Source organism: Phascolarctos cinereus, unplaced genomic scaffold (assembly GCF_003287225.1).
Source record: "Phascolarctos cinereus isolate Bilbo 61053 unplaced genomic scaffold, phaCin_HiC Scaffold_726;HRSCAF=1367, whole genome shotgun sequence".
Taxonomy (NCBI): Eukaryota; Metazoa; Chordata; class Mammalia; order Diprotodontia; family Phascolarctidae; genus Phascolarctos; species Phascolarctos cinereus.
In genome coordinates this window covers 42986132-43007752 of record NW_027556098.1, presented here as the reverse complement: position 1 = coordinate 43007752, position 21621 = coordinate 42986132, and the positions used below count along the sequence as shown (strand labels likewise).

General features: G+C 36.9%; 1 protein-coding gene across 1 annotated transcript in view; it reads left to right on the top strand.

Moving 5' to 3' along the window:
* Positions 1 to 21621, top strand: part of RRP1B (ribosomal RNA processing 1B) — a 55413-nt gene continuing 33792 nt past the window's right edge. Inside the window, 8 exon segments of the mRNA XM_078146498.1 lie at positions 1 to 204; positions 8761 to 8843; positions 10357 to 10414; positions 11714 to 11799; positions 12248 to 12309; positions 16731 to 16860; positions 17424 to 17488; positions 18201 to 18379. Of these exon segments, the coding sequence (XP_078002624.1) occupies positions 75 to 204; positions 8761 to 8843; positions 10357 to 10414; positions 11714 to 11799; positions 12248 to 12309; positions 16731 to 16860; positions 17424 to 17488; positions 18201 to 18379 (793 nt within the window). The 5' untranslated portion in view covers positions 1 to 74.

Below are 21621 nucleotides of genomic sequence, written 5' to 3'. Positions count from 1 at the left end.
GCGGAGGAGGCGGAGGAGGAGGAGGAGAGCGGCGGCGTGGGAGGGAGGAAGGAAGGGGATGTTCCGGGGGCATCATGGCCCCTGCCATGCAGCCGGCCGAGATCCAGTTTGCCCAGAGACTGGCATCGAACGAGAAGCTGGTTCGGGATCGCGCGGCCAAGAAACTGCGCCAGTACATTAGCGTGAAAACTCAGAGAGTGACAGGTAAGCCTTGAGGCGGGGGTCGCCGCCCCCGGCCCCGCAGAGGCCGAGGGAGAAAGGAAGGCGGCCGGCGGGACGACGCGCCACATGGCTGACTGGCCCGGGTGGGAGGCGGGGGAAGGGACGGGGACCGGGGTAGGAGGGGAAGCACATGGGGCACTAGCGGGGAGGTGCAAGCGCGGCTGCGGCCGGGCGGCGCTTGGAAGTGGAGCTTGGTGGAGAGGAGGTTCCCGAGCTGCAGGGCTGCGCCTCCAGGACAGGAAGACGGGGAGCAAAGAGAGCATCCTAGGGGGTTTTCAAATTTTTATTTTGTTAGCTAAAAGCAGCAGTCGTGGTGATCTGGGTCAGTGAGCAAAGAGACGGGAATTTCCACTATGAATTGGGGATGGGAAAATGACGGGGAGTCAGCTTTGGTTGGCATTACTAGTAGGGCTGGGGCCAAGGTATTGGGAAGCCGATTTGAAAAAGGAGACTTTTGAGAGCAAGGTATTGAGGATAAAATATTATGTCAGATAGAGTTAGTAGTAAACAGTATGGAGAGAGCATGCATATAGCACTTGATAGCCGACAAAGCCCCCTTACATAACATCACATTTGGACCTCCCCTCAACCGCTGAGCTAGGTTGCAATATATTTATGCCCCTTTTACAAAAGATGACAGCAGCTAGTAAATGGCAGAGCCAGTAGGACTCGAGCCTACATCTTCTGACTGCAAGTAAATGACATTTTCCACGACTCGAAACAACTACTTTTTCAGTGTATTTTGTTATGTGTCCCACAGACATATCACTAGGGTGACTCCAAGTTAATGAGTGTTTTAGCCTTAAGAATTCTCAAAGACCATATATGAAAGCCATGGAGGTGCTGTGATCTCTGTCTCTGTCCCTCATCCACAGTGATAAAGAATTCCTAATCCTTGAAGTATTAACATAAATACATTCTTTTATGTCAGTATTAAGATCAGTAACTTAATTACTTTCATGTAGCAGATAAGTAGTATATGCTTTTTTTTGAGAGCAGGTATAAGTTGTGAACTTATAAGAAGCATAAGATCTTAGATTTAGAACTCAAAGGGTGAGTTAGAGGCCATCAGGTCCAACCCCTTTGAGTTAACTGAGGCACAGAGAAATCAAGTCACTTACCCAGAGTCTCACAGTTAGAAAATGTGTGAGATTGGATTGGAGTCTTCCTGAGTCCAGTGCCTACTATATCAGGTTGCCTCCCCACATTATGATTTTGTTGGACTTTACTCCTATCTCTTCACCTGGTTTCCTGTTGGAAACCTTTTTCTCTCTTCCTTTAAATATTTTTTTGGTACCATTTCTTTGAATTCTTTCAAGAAAAGAACTATTGACAGGAAAGATAAAAGACTTCCCAGAAAAAGAAAAACAGGCTTAAAGGAAGGTCACATGTTCTTATGGATGTAACACTGGAGTCCCTGGGTCAAGAAATTGGAACTTTGCTTCTAATTTAACTGACTCTCATGAGCCCTAAGAAAAGTTATTTGGGGTAAGAAACCAGAAAGGTATCATTTCCTGAGGTTTCTTGAAAGCAAGAATCCTGTCATTTATTTGTGTATTATCCTGTAGTGCCTAGCATACTGCTTTTTACTGATGTGTTTTACCTCCCTTGTCCTTCCATCCCCACTATAACAATTGTCCCATATCGTTTCTTCCTTTTGTGGCTAAATTCCTTCAGAAGACAGTCTCCAATACGTGCCTCCACTTTCTTTCGTGTTACTCTCTCTTTTTTTTTTCTTTTGCTTTTGGGTGAGGCAATTGGGGTCAAGTGACTTGACCAGGGTCACACAACTAGTAAGTGTCTAGTGTCTGAGTTCACATTTGAACTCAGGTCCTCCTGACTGAAAGGTGGGAGCTCTATCCACTGTACCATCTAGCTGCCCCTATCTTACTCTCTTCTTAATTCTCTGCAGTCTGACTTCTGATATCATCATTCAATTGAAACTACTCTTTCCAAAGTTACCAGTGATCTCTGACAAAGATCTGCCATATCCAATGGCCTTTTCTCAGTTCTCATCCTTCTTACTGTTGATCACTCTCTTCTTGATACTCTCTCCTAGATTTTTAGGGCTTAGCTCTCCTGGTTCTCCTCCTACCTATCTGACTACTCCTCCTCAGTCTCCTTTGCTGAATCCTCATCCAGGTTACACTTCCTAATTGTAGGTGTCCTAGGTTGTCTTCTCTTCTCCCTTTATATGACTTCACTTGGTGATCTCAACAGTTCCCATGGATTCAGTTATCATCTGTATGCTGATGATTTCAAATCTCCTTATTCAGGCCTAACTTCTCTGCAGACCTCTAGTATCACATCTCCAGTTGCACATTATACAACTCAGACTGGAGGTTCTGTAGACATCTTAAACCAGACATGTCCAAAACTGAGTACATGATGTTTCCGCATAAACCTTGGCCCCCACCTCACCCTCAGTACCATTTTTCCAGTCTCTGAGTTTCGAAACTTAGGAGTCATCTTCAGCTCCTCACTATCTCTCACACACACCCAACCCCTCATAGCCAATCTTTTAACAAGGCCTGGTGATTTCACCTTTACATCTTTTGAATGCACCACTGTCTCTTTTCTGATACTGCCACTACCCCAGTGAAGGCCCTCATCAACTCCCACCCAGACTATTGCAGTAGCCTGCTGTGAGTCTTCTGCCTTCCATCCTCTATTCAGTCACCAAAGTGAATTCCCTAAAGTGTAGGTCCAACCATGTCAACTCCAAGATCAAATACAAAATCCTCCTTTTAGCATTCAAAACTCTTGATAACTTAGCCTTCCACTACCTGCCTTTTCAGCCTGCCTGCATCCACCCACCAACCCTCCCATTCCCAGATACTCCTTGATCCAGTGGTGTTCTTTCTTACTGGCCCTCTAACAAGACACTCCATCTCTTAGCTCTGGGCATTTTCATTGGCTGTTACCCATACCTGGAATATTCTCCACGTCCAGAATTCCCTGGCTTCCTTCAAGTCCCAACTAAAATCCTACCTTCTAACAGAAAAGTTTCCCAATCCCTTGCAATTCTAGTGCCATTCTCTGTTGATAATTTCCTGTTTATCCTCTGTATGACTTGTTTCTGCCTAGTTGTTTGCATGTTGTCTAAACCATTTGACCGGAGGTTCTTTGAATTCAGCAACTGTCTTTTGCCAGCACTTAACACGTAGCCTGGAACACAGTAAACACTTCATAAATGCTTATGAACTGACCGACTAAATTGAATTAGTTAATAAGAACATATTAATATTTGCAGCTTGTTAACTAACTGGCATCAGCCCAAGACTTTCAAACAATCAAATGCACTCTGCTTATTTCCAAGATTTTATAAAGGAAAAGCTCCATAGCATCTGTTTCAAGTGAGACCAAATGATGTGGTTCAATCTTTCTAGAAATTTTATCTCAGCTTCCAAGTTTCTCTTTAAAGCATTCACAGCAGTCTGATACATCTATTCATCTTGGTAAAACTACTCTAAAATTTATGGTGGTTTGGAGAAATTAATGATTTCTCTCTCCCCTTACATCCCTTTCTCTTTAAAGGAGATAATTTTAACACTAAAACCTGGCAAAGGAGAGAACTGTTTGGGTAAATGTTCTAGGGCAATCCTCAGGAGCCATTGGAAGTCTCTTTGGGCTATGCATAATTTCTCTTCTTGCATTTGAGTGCTTAGAAAAGATAGGAACAATTATATTTGCTGAAAATAAAAGTCTCTAACAGCCTAAAACTTTATCATCTCCTTTAACCCAGGAAAGCATCAAGATGTAAATATTTGTAAGTAAGGGAGAGTCAGTGATTTACATCAGGCTTCAGAAGGACCACTGATGACATCCCTCAGTCATTCAGTTCAACAAGCACTTGTTAAATAGGTACTTGCATGCAGATCACTAGAGCAGGGACTCAGACTTTTTTTGGCAATCTGATGAAGCCAATTGGTCACTTCTTAGAATGTTTTTAAATGCATTAAATAAAATATATAGGATTACAAGGAAACTAAATTGAAATTCGGTTAAAATATTTTTTAAAGCTTAGGGATCCCAGATTAGAAACCCTGCACTAGAGATACAGAGATGAAAAATTCAGCCTCTAATTTCAAGCAGTTACAGTTTTTAGGAAAACGAAATCTGTACACAGAAACCAAGTCTGACTTGATAAGATGTAGGAAAGAGAACAAAGTAGCCTAAGAAATTTTATGGAATAAGGGAACAAAAAAGGAGAATTAACAGAGATTGTAGAAACTAGATCGATGTATAGCTCTTTCTAAATCTTGATATTATAGTATTTCACTATTTTGTTCTAGATCATGAATTCTTATATTCAAATGAGAGTATAGAAATATATTGCCTATCTTAACAAGAGAGATTTTTGTGTTATCAAAGCCTCCCTCACGCAGAAAGTATAATTGTCCCATCAAGACAAATTATTATCATAGACCTTTAAAAACAAAACAAACTTTTAACATGTTTTGAGTGTCTAACATCTGATCTGATATTTCCCCATGGTGGTCAGGTTTCCCAACTTGGCCACACCATTGTAGGACTAAGTCTACAAATGAGTATTCTTTGAATTCATATGTAGGATAAGTAGGGATGATATGTGGACCTAATGTAAATGTTACATACAGTTTACTCACTCATTCAATACTCAGATAATTTAGTAATATTAATTTCACTGTTCTGTTAAGCTGTTGTTCACTATTAGGTATATTGCCACATTCTCTCCCAAATTTTTGTCCTCTAGAAAGTTTATCACCTCCCAAAGGTGATAGGATATAAATGTTCTTTCATATTGATTTGTTTGGTATAGAACCAGTAGTGATGATAAATGGTATTCATAACTATAATCACAGTGGGATAGATACCAACTTATGATGGACTGGGAAGTATTGTTTTCATTTTATTGTGAGAATGACTGTTCCATTTTATCATTTCAAAGCATGTTAGCCTTTAGAACATCCTGAGGTAAATAAAATTATGTTAAATTTATACCCACCAAATAATGTAGTTTTTATCCATAAAGACTTAATATTGAATAATATGAAAGAAATTAGTTTGCGTAACATTTAATTTTAATTTTCTGAGACTTTTTTTTTTACAGCTGAAATAAATACTGTACATTGCACAAAATGCTTCAGAAATGGACCTTGTTTTCATGGAATTCCCATAAAGTAAAAAACAGTTGGAAAAACCAAAACATAGAGATGAAATGATTTTAATGTACTTGTACATTTGAGTCCCTTTCTTGCCAATGGCCAAAATCTCCTCCCAATCTGTTGTTCAATTGAAGTCATTGGGATAGGATTAAGACACGTGGTTTTATTGGTATGGGTGAGGAAACTCCCTCAACCAGTCCAGGTACCTTCTCAGCAACTTAGAGTCATAGAGAGTTGCTTAGGGTACTGAGAGGTTAAATGATGGACTTTTCTAGGGTCACGCTAGCATATGTCCAGTATAACTACCTTCAAGGTTAACTCTCATATTCTAGCCCATGATGTTTCCCATCAAAAAGAGTAGTACTTTGGATTAAATATGTCTCTATCTGGAAGTAAATCATTGCCAGAACTGCATTTTAATTTCAGTATTTTTTATTGTAATATGGGTGTTTCTATTTTAGAACAACCTTTAATACACAAAATGTAATGGACCAAAAATACTAAATTTTATCTTAGCTCTGTGTGATTTAAAATGCCAGTTTTGCTTTAAAGATGAGAGCGTATTGTCAATTCCTGACCCACCCATACAGTTTTTGAACTACGTCTACAAATGAGTATTCTTTGTATTCAAGGATAAGTAGGAATGTGTGTCAGGAACTTTTCCATTTTTTAATTTTTCAGTTGAAAAAGGAGCCTTAGAAGTCATTTGGCTCAACTTCATTATTTTACAGATGAGGACATTGAAGGCCTTTTGTTCTCATTTGCCTTTGGAGCTGATGAACTGCCAGAAGAGCTTCCTCATTAGAATGTCCCTTCCTGGTGTGAAGATAGTTTGGTCAGGGGCAGCTAGGTGGCACAGTGGATAGAGCTCTGGCCTTGAAGTCAGGAGGACCTGAGTTCAAATGCAGACTCAGACACTTGACACTTACTAGCTGTGTGATCCTGGGCAAGTCACTTAACCCCGATTGCCTCACCAAACAAAAAAGAAGAAGAAGATAGTTTGGTCAGAGAGCTTTCATCTCCCTAAATTACACACTTGCCACCTACATACCTTCCTTTTCTTTCAGATTCTATTTGCCATTTCTTACATATAACTTCTCTACCTTCACCACTGTTCCACCACTATATCAAAATTAGAAGTTTCTCAAGGCCTATAATTTAGACCAAACCCCAGAGGAAGTCACTTTTAGCCTCTTTGAGCCTCAGTTTCCTCATGTATAAAGTGAAATTAGTAATATTTGAAATACCTCATAGAGTTGTTATGAGGAAGACATTTTATAAATCTTATCAAAATGTTCTAGAAAATATAAGTTATTTTGGTCCCCTGCTTTGTGGACCACTGTGACCCTTGTCTCAATTTTTGTTATTCCTGAGCCTTCCATTTTCATACTGCCTCAGAAGGGGGCTTGGTTTGGAGCATTGTGTGTTTGGAGCCTTACTTTGAAGAATGGAGTATGAAACCTCTAAAGTTGGTCTAGTTCTTTTTTGATTCATTCAATTAATATTTAATGAGTGCCTACTATGTGTTAGGCACCATGCCAGTTACAATGCACAGTTGCTAATTAAAGGCTCTACAGCTCGAGGGAAGAATAAATTCTTGGTATGGCGTCTTCCTCGTTTTTGAGCAATATTTACTTTAGCAACCTTTCATTTTACAACTGTCTTCTGATTTTTTTAAATGCACAAGATGAGTCTACCCCAGAGAAAGTAAATTCTCCTGTCCTATGAATATGTAAAATGTTACAAATTATAGAAGAGATGAATTCACTTTTTGAATACAGTAAACAAGCTTGAGTGCAGGAAAGGGTTTGAATGTAGTCATATGTGTTGCATGGGTGTTTTTTATTTTTTAGAATATTAGTACAACTAATTTAATCTCCAATATGTTTGCTATCATCCATTAGATCCTGCTTTTGTTGCCCCCAAAAGGTTTATCTTGTTGTCCTTTAATGGATTTTGATATATTGTGATATACAGAATATGTCAGGGTGCAGCAAGATTACATTTGTTGTTGCTAATATTATCAATAGGAATTTGACCACAGGAATAGAGAAAATAGCTACTTAACATCTAATGGGGTTTTTTACTTTTTTTTTTTAAATAGGCAGTTGGGGTTAAGTGACTTTCCCAGGGTCATACAGCTAGTGTCAAGTTTTTGGTTTGGGATCGGATTTGAATTCAGGTTCTCCTGACTCCAGGGCTGGTGCTCTATCCACTGCACCACCTAGCTGCCCCACATGTAATGATTTTTAAAATGATTTATTATACATCAGTTATGTTGTTAGTGAGAAAAGAGAAGTTAATGTTTTAGGATGAAAAAGACCCCTAATGATGGGGAAGTATTAAATATGAGATCATAGAAAGCTAGTATTAGGAAAAGGCCTTAGAGGTCTTTTTATCCAGCTACCCATCCAATGGATAAATTCTGTTTTCCTCATCCTTAGTAAGCCTATCCCACAACAGAGAGCTCATCATATCCCATAAAGCAGTCCCATTCCATTTTTCAATAGCTTTGATTATTTTTTCTTTCTTTTTAGTTTTCATCATTTGCTTTTATAAGATTTTGAGTTCTAAATTTTCTCCCCTCTCCTCAAGACAGCATGCCCTCTGATATAAGCTATACATGTATGATCATATTAAAAATATTTCCCCCGTTAGTCATGTTGCAAAGAAGAATCAGAACCAAAGGAAAAAACCATGAGAAAGAAAACACAAAAAAAAATTAAAAAAGAGAGGAAAAAAATAGTGTGCTTCAGTCTGCATTCAGACTCCATTGTTCTTTCTCTGGATATGGATAGCATTTTCCATCATGAGTCTTTTGGAATTGGCTTAGATCATTGCATTGCTCAGAAGGGGTAAGTCTAACAAAGTCAGTCATCGCACAATGTTGCTGTTACTGTGTACGGTGTTCTCCTGATTATGCTCATTTCACTCAGCATCAGTTCATGTAAGTCTTTCTAGGTTTTTCTGACGTCTGCCTGCTCACCATTTCTTATGAAACAATAGTATCCCATTACATTCATATAACACAACTTATTCAGCCATTCCCCAGTTGATAGGCATCCCCTCAATTTTTAAATCTTTGCCACCACAAAAAGAAACAGCTTTGATTATTTAGAAGCTCTTATATTGAACCAAAATCTATTTCCCTTTAGGTTTTATCTATTGGTCTTAGAACTCCTTTCTGTAGCCGAGCAAAATAAATCTTAATTCTTCTCCCATGCTCCTAAAACAATGAAAATGAAATTCATATCACCTACAGATACGTTCTATAGATCTCATCTACGTGATGCATATTTTACTTTTGTTCCTTCAGTTGTTACTCCCAATTTTTAGAAAAGGAATGTGTACATTTTCCAACAAGAATTTTGTGGGTTTTTTTATACTCTAGGGGGCTTCAGTCAAGAAGAACTGTTAAAAATATGGAAAGGACTTTTTTATTGCATGTGGATGCAAGATGAATCTCTCCTACAGGTAAGACCATTTACTTCAAGCTACTTTAACAAAAAAAAACTTTTTAAAACAAAATTAACAACCCTGTAAGGTGAGTAGAAAAGATTCCCAATTTGGTTAGTTGTAAGTTTGGATAATTGCCACCTACTTCACAGGATTGTTGTGAAGTAAATAACTTAAAGTCATATGTTAATACAGGCCATTATTACTATTCAGGAAGACTTAGGATCATAGCTGGAAGGTATTGGAAGCCATTGAGTCCAACATTCTGATTTTATGTATGAGGAAACTGAGGATCAGAGAGGTTGATTGATATGCCCAGGCTAAGCTAGGCTAGGCAAGCATCTTCAGGGGGAATTCTGGTATTCTGTTCAGTATTCCACTCTGCTTCAGAAAGAGCAAAGGGATTATGAACCATAAATATTAATCTTAAAATGAAAGATGCCCATACATTTTAGATATCTTCAGTCATAATTCAGTAGATACTCCAATGAGTTTTGTTTTACAGGTTTCTTTTCTATCAGTGGACAAGATATTTTCCATTGTTCACTTTAAGTATAACTCTGTTCATTGATTCTGCCATTTAAGAAATAATAGAATAAATTCTACTTTGGATTTTAATGTATAACCTTTAGCATAGCTACTTTCTCGAGCATATAAGAATTTGTTCTGGTGTACTGATTTTTACTAATATCTACTTGCTGCAGTTAGGATGGTTGTGTAAATTGTTTTTTACTTGCATTGAAAATTAGTAAAACATTAGATTTAATAGAAGTATGAAAATTTGAAATTAGATCTAGAACCAAACTTGAGATCAGAAAAATTCATAGATATTAAAATTAATAAGATTTGCTTTCTCCTCTGATGAGATTTTCTTTTTTTTAATACATTTTTTCCACACAAATGTCACTTAATTATATCCTTTAAGCCATGTGTGTAGCTCATGATAGAATTCATGCATGTACTATACTGTTTTCTTCCTAATACTAGGAAGAGTCTTAAACCAATGCTTCTCAGTTTCTTGTGGGTCACAGTTTACATTTATCGTCTACTTTGTCTTGATTTGTCTAAAATCATAGATTAAGTCAGTAGTGGAGAGGGGAATTTCTTATGTATAGCTATACTGTACTTGCATTATCAGATCCCACTGTAGGCTTCATTGTTTTTTAATTATTTGACTGTTTTTTTTTAAATCACAATGTATATTAATACCTGTGTTTGAAGAAAGAAACTGACTACTGATTTATGTATAGTCTAGGTCAGCTAAAGTGACAAATAGGGAATATTTTCCTACATGCTGCTTAAACAACACCTCAGAGACATATATTCTGGCATAATGAATCAATGGAAAATGTGGTTTTTCATATATGATATGGAAACACTCATACATATTTTCTAGTAGAAATTATATTGAAAACAGGAGGCTCGGATTTTCTCATCAGCAGGTATGAGAGGAGGCACAGGCCATTATGTTGTCACTGTGTATTATTACCACATATCAGCACCAATATCTTTCTTAACCTTATCTTTACAGGAGGAATTAGCTGATACCATTTCTCAGCTCATCCATGTTATTAACAACTTGGAGGCTCGTAAGTCTTATTTAATTTTGGGTGACATAGTTGGTCATTGTTCTTCTCTTTTTCTGCTGTCCTTTAAAGTTTTGGCCTTTACCTTTAAGACTTAGGGCAAGTATATAATGTACAGTCAATTTCTACATAAGGTCGGTTTTTGATGTTTTGACATTATGAGGAGACAGGCTTTCTGGGTAACTACATGCATACATTGTAAATATCTATTTAAATGTCGTGCTGTTTTAACAAATAACTATTCATTGACTAAAACTACTGAAGTACTTTAATAGGCACTTTTATATAGCTGTATATACATATTCATATATTTGAGGGAACCTTTGGCCAAATGGGGCTTTCTCAAGTGCAGAGAACTGTTTAAAGCTAATGAAAACAAATTAAAGTAATAATACATTTTGGAAGATGGTTGTTAATAATAGGACTGAATTTTAAAAGTGATGAGCACTCCAAGGATATTTGTGAAACATTTAAGCTTTTGCCCTGAGGACATAAAAGACAGCAAAACTTAGTTTGTTCTGTTTTAACAAGTCAGACCTAATGATTCTAATGGCTTTGTAACCCAAAGTAGCTTTCTGAACTTGAACTGTATTCAGCCAGTAATAAAAGGCAAATTTCTACAGAGAACTACATGCACAGAGAATGATCACTTCACTTTCAAGTGGAAAAAAGCAGCTCTAAGTTGAGTACCAATTGAATTTTGAGAAGATAAGTGCCTAGCACAGTTCCTGGCACATGCTTTGTGCTAAGTAAGTGCTTGTTGATTGATAAAATGTTTTGTGCTTTTACCCACTCAACTAATATATGATATGGAGTGAAAATGTATGGGTAGATCTTACAGAGACTTTGAGGATATTCATAAAAATAAGTGGTTTTTAATTAATTGTGGATACAGGCACAAGTTTAAAAGGCTTATGAATATGGATCAGAAAAAAGTTAGATCTTAATTTGGAGGGGGGGTAGGCAAGCATATGTTAAGTGTCTATAATGTGCCAGTGTTAAGTACTTTATGAATATTATCTTAGCCATAGATAAAGAAAAATATGTTTCTAGAGGACTCTGCTTCTTGAAACATAAACTTCCATGTATTTCCTATTATTTAATTATGTTTTCTCTTTTTAAAAAAAATTGTTGGACCTATTTGGCATATTTTTTATTTCAGGTTTACCGAAAAGAATAATTTATAAGCACTAGTCTAAATGGTACACTGTTCTGAATGTGTCCCTATTCATATGTTGTTTGTAAGATAGCATAATGCATTATTTTGGGAATCAGATGTTCAGGTGCTTTTATTCACTCTAGAACACCTATTCATCCAAACCTTTTGGAAAACCATGAATCGAGAATGGAAAGGAATAGATCGGCAACGTCTAAACAAATATTACATGGTAAGAGCTTAGGTTGTTTTTCATTTTGTTTTCTTTTTCAACTTTGTTGTATAACATTCTGAGACACAAGTTAGTTATTATAACATACAAAATCAAAATCTCTTGTTGGGGAAAATACTCAGAAATTAGCCAGCAAAGACCATTACAAGGACAAGAACAGAATGTAAAATGAACAGACATAAAAATTAAAGATGTAAAAATAGAAAGGTTCATTTTTGCCATTAGTTGCTTACATATTTGAAAAATGGAGGTTTGGGTCACTCCTGTGCTATTTTAAAAGGAAAGTAGATTTGGGAAATATGACTTTGATACCATATTACCTGGGGGCTACATTTGATTACAGTATAAGTCATCAGCATCTGGGCTGCAGCAGTTGTGTCAATACTTTCATTTCATTAAACTAGTGGAAATGTCTGCTTTCTTGGGTAACAAACTTTTTTATCTTTAGCTAATTCGTTTGGTCCTGAGACAGTCCTTTGAAGTACTGAAGAGAAATGGTTGGGATGAAAGGTTAGTAATCCACAAGATTTAGCCACAGCACAGTATTTTTGTACAGAGTAACTAATTAATAAACAGTTGTTGAATGACTCTATTAATAGCAAACTTCAAGATCATGAATTTATTTAAAGCTTCAATCAGCTAGTAAAGCATTTGAATATCAAACACACAGTGCTAAAGGCATTTGATGAATATAAAAGAAGTATATCACAGTACTTGTTCATACAGGGCTTGAAATCCAGTTAGAGGATGAGACATAAGTGAAAGTTAATTGGGGGCAACTGGGTGGTGTGGTAGATAGACAACCAGCCCTGAAGTCAGGAGAAGCTGAGTTCAGATCCAGTCTCAGATGCTTACAGGCTATGTGACCATGGACAAGTCACTTAACCTGATTGCCTCAAAAAAAACCCCCGTGTGTGTGTGTGTGTGTGTGTGTGTGTGTATACATATATGTATATGTATATGTATGTATATATGTATATATACACACATGAAAGTTAATTACAAAATAGCAGTATGTATTAATAGGAAGTTCTAATTTGTGTAGTGCGTTTTAATAATAGGAGTATTTAATGAGGTTCTGATGGCACACAGTATGGAAAAAAGTACAAAAGGAATTAGGGTAAGGATCAGTGTGGTTTGGTAGAGAATGTATCATATAGCAGATGGGACTTGAGCTGGCCCTTTTAGGATAAATATGAAAAACGTAAATGTTCCAGGGAAAAGAATGCACAGAAGGGACAGAATAAGCAAAAATACGTAATGGACTTGGGGGTGAGGAAGACAGTGAGAAGAGTCTTTTTGTATTTTAAATTCAGTTTTTTTCTTTGTCTAAATTCTCCACACTTTTAATGCATTTCAGTTATTTTGCTTTTATTGTAGGATCATAGATTAGAGCCAAAAAGGATCTCATATCAAATTTTACAGATAGGAAACTGAAGTACAAACAAGTTAAGCAAATTAGTCAAATTCACACAAGTGAAAGGTAGCAGAGCTGGGAGTGTAATCCAGATCCTCTGCCTCCAGAGTCAGCAGTCCTTGGGGTAATATCAGTGTCATGAGATAAAATTAGATTTTTTTTTTCTTTGTGTTTTGGAGCCCAAATATAATCCATTAGTATTCATGTCCTGAATTAAGGACACTTGCATTATGAACTCATACTAACGCATTTGAGTGAAGAACATGTGGATTGTGAACAACTCATGAAGGCACAGTTTATTTTCCCAAACCCAAATCCAGCCTTAAGCCAGCAAATGTCCTCTCTTTACTCTTGATGCCCTTTGCTGTTGGGGCTCCCATGCCCCTACTCAGCCTGCACACTGACTACAAGAACTGTTGGTACATCGCACCTATTGAATTGGCCAGGATAACAAAACAAGAGAATGATAAATGTTGGAGAAGATGTGGGAAAATTGGAACACTAATGCATTGTTGGTGGAGTTGTAAAATGATCCAGTCATTTTGGAGAGCAATTTGGAGCTATGGCCAAAGGGCTATAAAAATGTACATAGCCTTTGACCCAGAAATAGCACTTCTAGGGCTGTATCCCAAAGAGATCAAACAAATGGGAAAAGGACCCACATCTACAAAAATATTCATGGCAGTTCTTTTTGTGGTGGCAAAGAATTGGAGATTGAGAGGATGCCCATCAGTTGGGGAATGGCTGAGCAAGTTGTAGTGTATGAATGTAATGGAATACTATTGTGCTGTAGGAAGTGATGGGCAGGCAGACTTCAGAAAAACCTGGAAAGACTTGTATGGTCTCATGCTGAGTAAAGTGAGCCGAACCAGGAGAACACTGTACATAGTAACAGCCACGTTGTGCGATGACTAATATTGTTAAACTTAAATCCTTCCCAGCAATACAAGGATCTAAGACATCTCCAAAGGCATCATGATGGAGGATGCTATCCACACCCAAAGAACTATGGAGTTTGAATGCAGATCAAAGCATACTATTTGCTAATTTTTTTTTCTTCTCTTGAGTTATATTTCCTCTTTCTGGTGATTCCTTCTATTGGTTCTAATTCTTACTTAGAACATCACTAATGTGAATATATGTTTACTAGGAATGTATATGTATAGCCTATATCAGATTGTGCACTGTTTGGGGGGCAGGGTTTGGGGGAGGAAGGGGGAGAGAGATTTTGAACTCAAGGGCATATGGAAGTGATTGTTGATAAATCAAAATAAATTAATTTAAAAAATTTAAAAAAAAAAGAACTGTTGGTGTAGGGAGTCTTTACAGGAGGCCAGTGCTATGGTGGTTCTTCTGGACTGCTCAGAACATCTACCTGGACCAGCACTCCCATGCCACTTTACAAGACAACCAGTATGCCAGATCAAGGAACACAGCAAAAAAGAGAGGAGTGGAAAGAAACCTTCAAAGGGAAACTAAAAGAAAAACCAGAGCAAAGGACCAAAAAAAAAGGCCCCAGTACAACAAATAAGTAAATCACAGAATTTCAGAGTTGGAAGAAATGTCCGTAGCCACCTGATGCAACCCAGCTCCAAAAAGGGATGCCACTCCCCACATTCCAAAGTAGTAGTCAGTCCAGCCTTTGCTTGAAGACCTCCGATGAGGTGAACTTTGTGGGCACCAGAAGTACCCTGTGCACTGTTAAGAGTTCAGTTTACAAAAAAGGTAGTGTGGCATCATGGAAGCAGCCCTGGTCTAAGATTCAGGAGGCCTGAGTTAACTTCTCAGTTGTTAGCTTGTGACTCCAGAGCTAAGGCAAGTCACTTGGCCTTTCTGTGCTTCGCTCAAAAAAAATCAAATAAATAAATGAGAGGGTGTTCTCTAAATCTCAGAGTCTGTAAATGCATGTTAAACTTAATCTCTCCTCTGACCTTTACTCCCACATTACTCCCATTTATTCAAACTGAATGTCCTTGAGGCATCTTAAACTCAACATGTGCAAAAATGAACTCATCATCATTTTTCCCAAACTCCCCTATTTGAAATTTCCCTGCTTGTGTCCAAGGCAACTGCACCATCCTTATAGTCTCTCAGCTTTGTAACTTTGGCATTATCCTTGACTGCTCACTCACCCCATCACCTCACCAGCCCCATATATCTAATCAGTTGCCAAATCTTATCACTTCTGCAACATCTTTGGCATCTGACCTCCTCCTTTTTCCTCAGCTACTGCCTTATTTCAGGTCCTCATCACCTCTTACTTGGACTACTGCAGTGATCTCCCTGCCTCAAGTATCTCACCTCTCTAGGTCATCCTACATGCTGTTTCCAAAGTGATTTTCCTTAGGCGTAGATCTGACCATATGACTCCCCTACCAAACAAATTCCAGTGGCCTCTTGTTGCTTCTAGAATAAAATATGAAGTATACCATTTAGGCATTAAAACTCTATACTAGGGGCAGCTAGATGGCACAGTAGATAAGATCATTGGCACTGGAGTCAGGAGAACATGAGTTCAAATCCAACCTCAGACCTACTCGCTAGCTGTGTGACCCTGAACAAATTACTTAACTCTGATTGCCCCCCCCCCAAAAAAAAAGCCCTGTACAACAGGTGGGGCCCGAGGTGTTAAGAGAGAGAAAAGGGGAAACACTTAACCTAGCTCAACCCCCACACCCAGCTTCCTCAACAAAGATCTAGAGAATGCACAGGAATGAATTCTAATTGGGAAACCAAGAAGTCATAGTGAGTCATTTTTCCAGCCCAGAGCAGCTTAAGTAAAAAGACGCTGGGGAAGGAGTCTATAAGTTATGTAAGCAAAGCCTCAAAATAAAATGCAACTTGAATACAAGTCCAGCAAGCAGTCCTAGAAGAGTTAAGGAAGGAAGTAAAAATATTTTAAAAAACCAAATAAGAGAGAAAAGAATGGGAAAAGAGCTAGGGAAGAAAAATAAGAAAATTAACAGCTAGGTAAAGCCGTATGCTACTTGGCCTCAACCAGTCTTTCCAGCCTCATTGACCATTACTCCCTGTGCCTTGTGATCCAGCCACACTTGCCTCTCTGTTCCTCACACATGACAATCCATTTCCTGTCTCCATTTCTTTGTACTAGCTGTCCTTCATGCCTGGAATACACTCATTGCTAGATTTTCCTTCTTCCCATAAAATGCATCTCAATCACCATCTTATGCATGAAGCCTTTCTTAATTCCTCCAACTACTAGTGTCCTCCATCCCAAATTACCTTACATTTAAATAATTTGTATGTATCTGTTTATTAACATTTCGCATAGTGCCTAATACCTAATAAAGTACTTAATTAAAAAGTACTTAAAATACTTAATAAATAAATAAAAAGTACTTAATAAATAGTTGTTAGTTGATTGAAATACAAATTTTTATAGTTGTTACCAAAAAGAAAATAGCACTTTGAGCTGTTTGACAATTGTTTTCAACTTTTAACCATAACACACATAATAGTTGAGAAATAATTAGGTTGTATTTTTTTTCACTAGCCGGATCAAGCTTTTTCTGGATGTCTTGATGAAGGAAATTCTGCACCCTGAGAGTAATTCTCCTAATGGAGTGAAATTTCACTTCATTGACATCTACTTAGATGAACTAGCAAAAGTAGGAGCAAAAGAGGTAAGGCCAGCATCTTGCTTATGGTTTATGTTGCTGGTGAAGCAACTATTATTAGCCACCCAGGTAACTGAAATAACCTGGTATGATTTTAAAGTTACATTACTTTATATTTATACGATATTGTGATATTTATATTTATGTGATACTGTCCTTTAAGAAATGAAATTTTTTCTGGTGTAGAATTAAATTAACCAAGTTTCTTATAGTCTGCATTCATGACATAACATTGATAATCCAGATAGCTGGGTTCAGAAACTTGCTGGCTAAGGGAACATCAGGGACTTTATAGGTCAGAATTTCTCTAGCTCCTGGTTTTGAATATTGGAGCCATGGCACGACAACTAAATGAACATGGTAGCTCTGAGCACACGTGCATAAAAAAAGTATCTCCTGTTAATATAGAAATAACTTTTTAAAATTCTAAGTCAAACAATATTGAAATGTTTTAGTGGTTCACTTAAAGCGTTTCCCAAAAAGCTTACTACCTGCAACATTTGAAAAAGAAACAAGAACTATTTTCTTTGTTCTTATCTTCTATGTTTCCTCATACTTTTAAATTGTAGCTTGTGGCAGATCAGAATCTCAAGTTTATTGATCCATTCTGCAAGATTGCAGCTAAAACTAAGGAGTAAGTAACTAAGAAGTAAAAACTTAAGTTTATTGCCCTGTGTATAACTTTTCTTCAAATTCTCCTTATCGGGAAGGGGAGGGGGAGAGAACAAAAGACCATCATGTAGCCAGTCATCTTCCTGTTTTGTTTATAAGAGGTTATGTATCGTGAAGTGGTAAGAGTACTGGCCTTGGCCTTGCAGTCCCAGCTATAAACACTTCATAGTCTTGTGACTGGCACATCATTTAACCTTTCTAAGTATCTGTTTCCTCATCCGCAAAATGAGAATAGTACTTGCACTCCCTCCTTCCCAAAGTTGTTATGCAGGAGGTCCTTATAAACCTTGAAGTGCTAAGTGTGAAGAATAGCTGTTAGTTGAAGGGAAGGATAACCAAATCTGAAATACCAATTGGTTAGACACTAAAGTTTTTGCTGATAGTTTAGCTGCTAGTTTAACCCTGTTTCTAATCACTCAAGCAATCTGTTCCACTGTCTATTGCCATCTGTTTTCTGTTACACTTTACTAGTCACTTAGTGCTTTTATCACTATGGTTGGTTAATGTATAAGTGAATTTTTCTTTGTACTTGGTCATTCAGATGCTTGTTGACCAGCTTAAACACAAAGCAAGTCAAAATCAGAAATTTAATCATTTTCATTCCTTTATTCATCTTTGTACAATAGGTCTCATTAATTTTAATCTCATTGTTTTCCTTATGTTTCTATCCTCAGCCATACCTTGGTACAAACGATAGCTAGAGGAATCTTTGAAGTCATTGTAGATCAATCCCCCTTTGCCCCTGAAGATTTAATGGAAGAACAGAAGACTAAGGGTGACAGTGAGCTGTCTGAGGAAGAAGAATCTGATAATGAATTAACATCTAAAAAAGCAGTCATTAAAAAGAAACCAGGTATGGAGTGTCTTGAATTTTTATTTATATAATAAAAGCTAACTTTAGTACTTTAAGGTTTCCAAAGCATTTTACCTACATTAATCATTTAATCTTCAAATACTGTGAGGGAGATGCTATTATTATTCCCATTTTACGGATGAGAAAACTGATTCTCAGATTGACTTTCCCATAACTAATATCAGGCAGGATTTCAAACCCAGATCTTCCTGACTCTAAGCCACCAAGGTGGAAACTCATTAACTATCAACCTAAACTACCTTTTATACAATTTGCTGGAGAGAATAGTGAATTTAAGACTGGAAAGTCCTTAACACATTTTCAGCATAAAACACTGATACCAAGGACAGTGCTATACTATTTCTGTCTATGCTACAGTGTGCATAGTTTTGTTATAACCTGGCCTTACACATATTTCCAGCATTTCTTTTTTAATGTTCTGTGGTCATCCCTCATTGTTACTGATACTAGATTTTCATTATTCATACCAGCACTTTTAAGTCATATTATTCCTATTTATATGAACAACTTAGGTGAAGAGCCAAGTGACCTTTATGAAATTTTTTAATAATGGGACCTGCAAGTAATTCAGACTTCATTATCTTTAGATAATCCTCCTATGGTCTTAGGTTCTTAAGGTATTTTCTGAGAGAACATTTAAGTATGATAGGTGTATGAAATTTGCTTATGTGCCATCTTTTCCAAGTACCATATCCAAGTAGGATATGAAAAAGATTATATAAACTAAAAGCTTGAAAAATAGTCTTCTTCCAACAAGTTCTTTTAGGCGTGGGAGAAGGGGGTGTTTACAGTGGTAGCAGGAGGGAACAACCTATGTGGTTGAAAATTTCTATTTATGTTGACTTCTTGTTAAGAAAGGGATATTGCCAAGTTTAGAGTAAGAAATAATAGAACACTAATGAAATCTGTATTCCACATAAGCCTTACTCTGATGCTTCATTGTGCTCTGGCGGTAACCCCTGGATACTAAAGGCAATGCCAACTGAACACATTCTATCAGACTAGAAAAGCTTTGGGTTATGATCCCAGTGAAGCACCCTCTCTGATACCCAACAGCCAGCCTGCCTGACAGTGAAGAACATCCACAAGTAGGCTGGCTGTTAGGTGATAAATTATTTGGGCTTCACAACTTGTGAAACAAAGACAAATACAAAAAGGCTTTCAACCCTGTGTTAGTGTTAGTGATAGTAGAATAAAGAAAGTATTAGGTGATAAGAATCAAAATTTTTAGGCTATGTATAAACATTACTTTAACCATAGGCAAAATTCTTGTCCAGTGATTAAAAGTAACTGAACTATATCAGATGTAGGATACTGGCCTCAGAGTCTGGAAGATCTGGCATGAAGTCAAGAAGACCTCAGTTCAAATTTGGCCTCGGATACTTACTAACTCTGTGACCCTTGGCAAGTTATTTAATCTGTTTGTCTCAGTTTCCTTGTGTGTAAAATGGAGATAATAAGTAGCACCTACCTCCCAGGTTTGTTGTAAGGATCAAATGACAATTGTAAAGCATTTAGCACAGTGCTTGGCAAATAGTAAGCTCTATGTAAATGTTATCTATTATTGTTGTTATTTTGTATATATTTAGATCATGTAAGATGGGAGATGTAACCAGAAAGATAATTTTATTCAGTAGTCCTCTAATTATAAATATCATCATTAATTATAAACATCAGTCATAAAACAGGGAGATAGTTGCTCTCTAAGGGTTTCTTTCACTTTTCTGGAGAATATTCTACAGAGTCCACAAAGAAGAATTCCCATAGATATCCTCCAGATGCTCCTTTTTGTGGATGATATTGTGATTATTTAATTAATCCCCAAATACTAATTGGTCTCAGTTGAGATATGTGATTACTCAGAAGAAATCAGCCTGACAGTTCTTGGGGGAAAAGTAAATTTATGAAGAATGTTTGTTCAGATGACTGTGACAGGTAGCTATATGGGTGGATAGTCTGTTGCATTAACCCACTAGTACACTTATCTCATGAATAACAAGCATTATAAATGGACAGCAAGTCTATTTCAGAAATTTCTCTCCTCTTAACTTTCTTTTTAACTCTGTTCAGTCTAGCATCTGACCTAATGATTCAACTAAAACTCTCCACAAAATTACCAGTGATCTCTTAATTGCCATATCTAATGTCCTTTTTCTCAATCCTCCTTCACTTCAGCCTTTAACACTTTTTTGAGATCAAGATTAATTATTATATTAATTGGAATTCTCTTGTTATTTTACATTGTTTTCTTTTACTTTTAAAAAATTATTCTAATAATTCTGTTACCCAGAGTTTTGAAATCTTGTGGAGTTATTTTCCTTTATGTTATCGTAGTCATTTTTTTAAAGTGCTCATTTTTCTCTTCATCAATTCATGCAGATTTTCCCAGGTTTTTCTGAATCCCATCTCTTTCATTATTTCTTATAGCATAATAATCTATTACATTCTTAAACCATAATTTAACCTTTCTTCAACTGATGGACGTGTCCCTTGCTACAATAAAAAGTGCTGCTTTGGATATTTGTATACATATAGATTCTTTTATCTCTTAGGAGTTGTATGTATAATAATGGTATCTCTAGGTCAAACTGTATTAACAACTTAGTGTTTTGTTTTTGTTTTTCTTTTTACGTAGTCATTTTAATTCTGTGTGAATTTTTCTTTCAAATGTTTCTACATATTATTGGATTCCTTTTTCTGACCCATTATGCTACCCGTCTCCATTTTGTGAGTGAGGTTCATCCCATTCACATTCACAATTATATTCTTCCATCATATACTCTTAATAATTTTTTCCCCTTTGACCTTTTCTCCCCTCTATCTCCCCCCACAAAAAAAAGGTAGAGAAAGAAAAGAAATAGTCTCAACATTAGTAGTTTGTAATTGTAGTCTTATCCCACTTCTCTACCTATACTTTAGTGACATTCCCCAATCACTGGTTCTTAAATTCCCCTCTCTCCACCTCCATCTGTTTTCCTGTTGAATTTCTTGTATTTCTACACTATGTTGTGTGTGTGTGTGTTCAACCATCTTTATCCACTTTTAAATAAGAGTGAGGTTCATGGGATGGATGCCCACTCCCTTCTCTATGTTTATAAACGTTTATCTTGGACCCAATTATGAGAAATAGTAAATTCTTCCCCATTCTTCTTCATTTTTGCCTTAATATATTCCTTCCTTTCCTTTCCTTTTATTTCTTGTCTTAAAATCACATCTAAGCC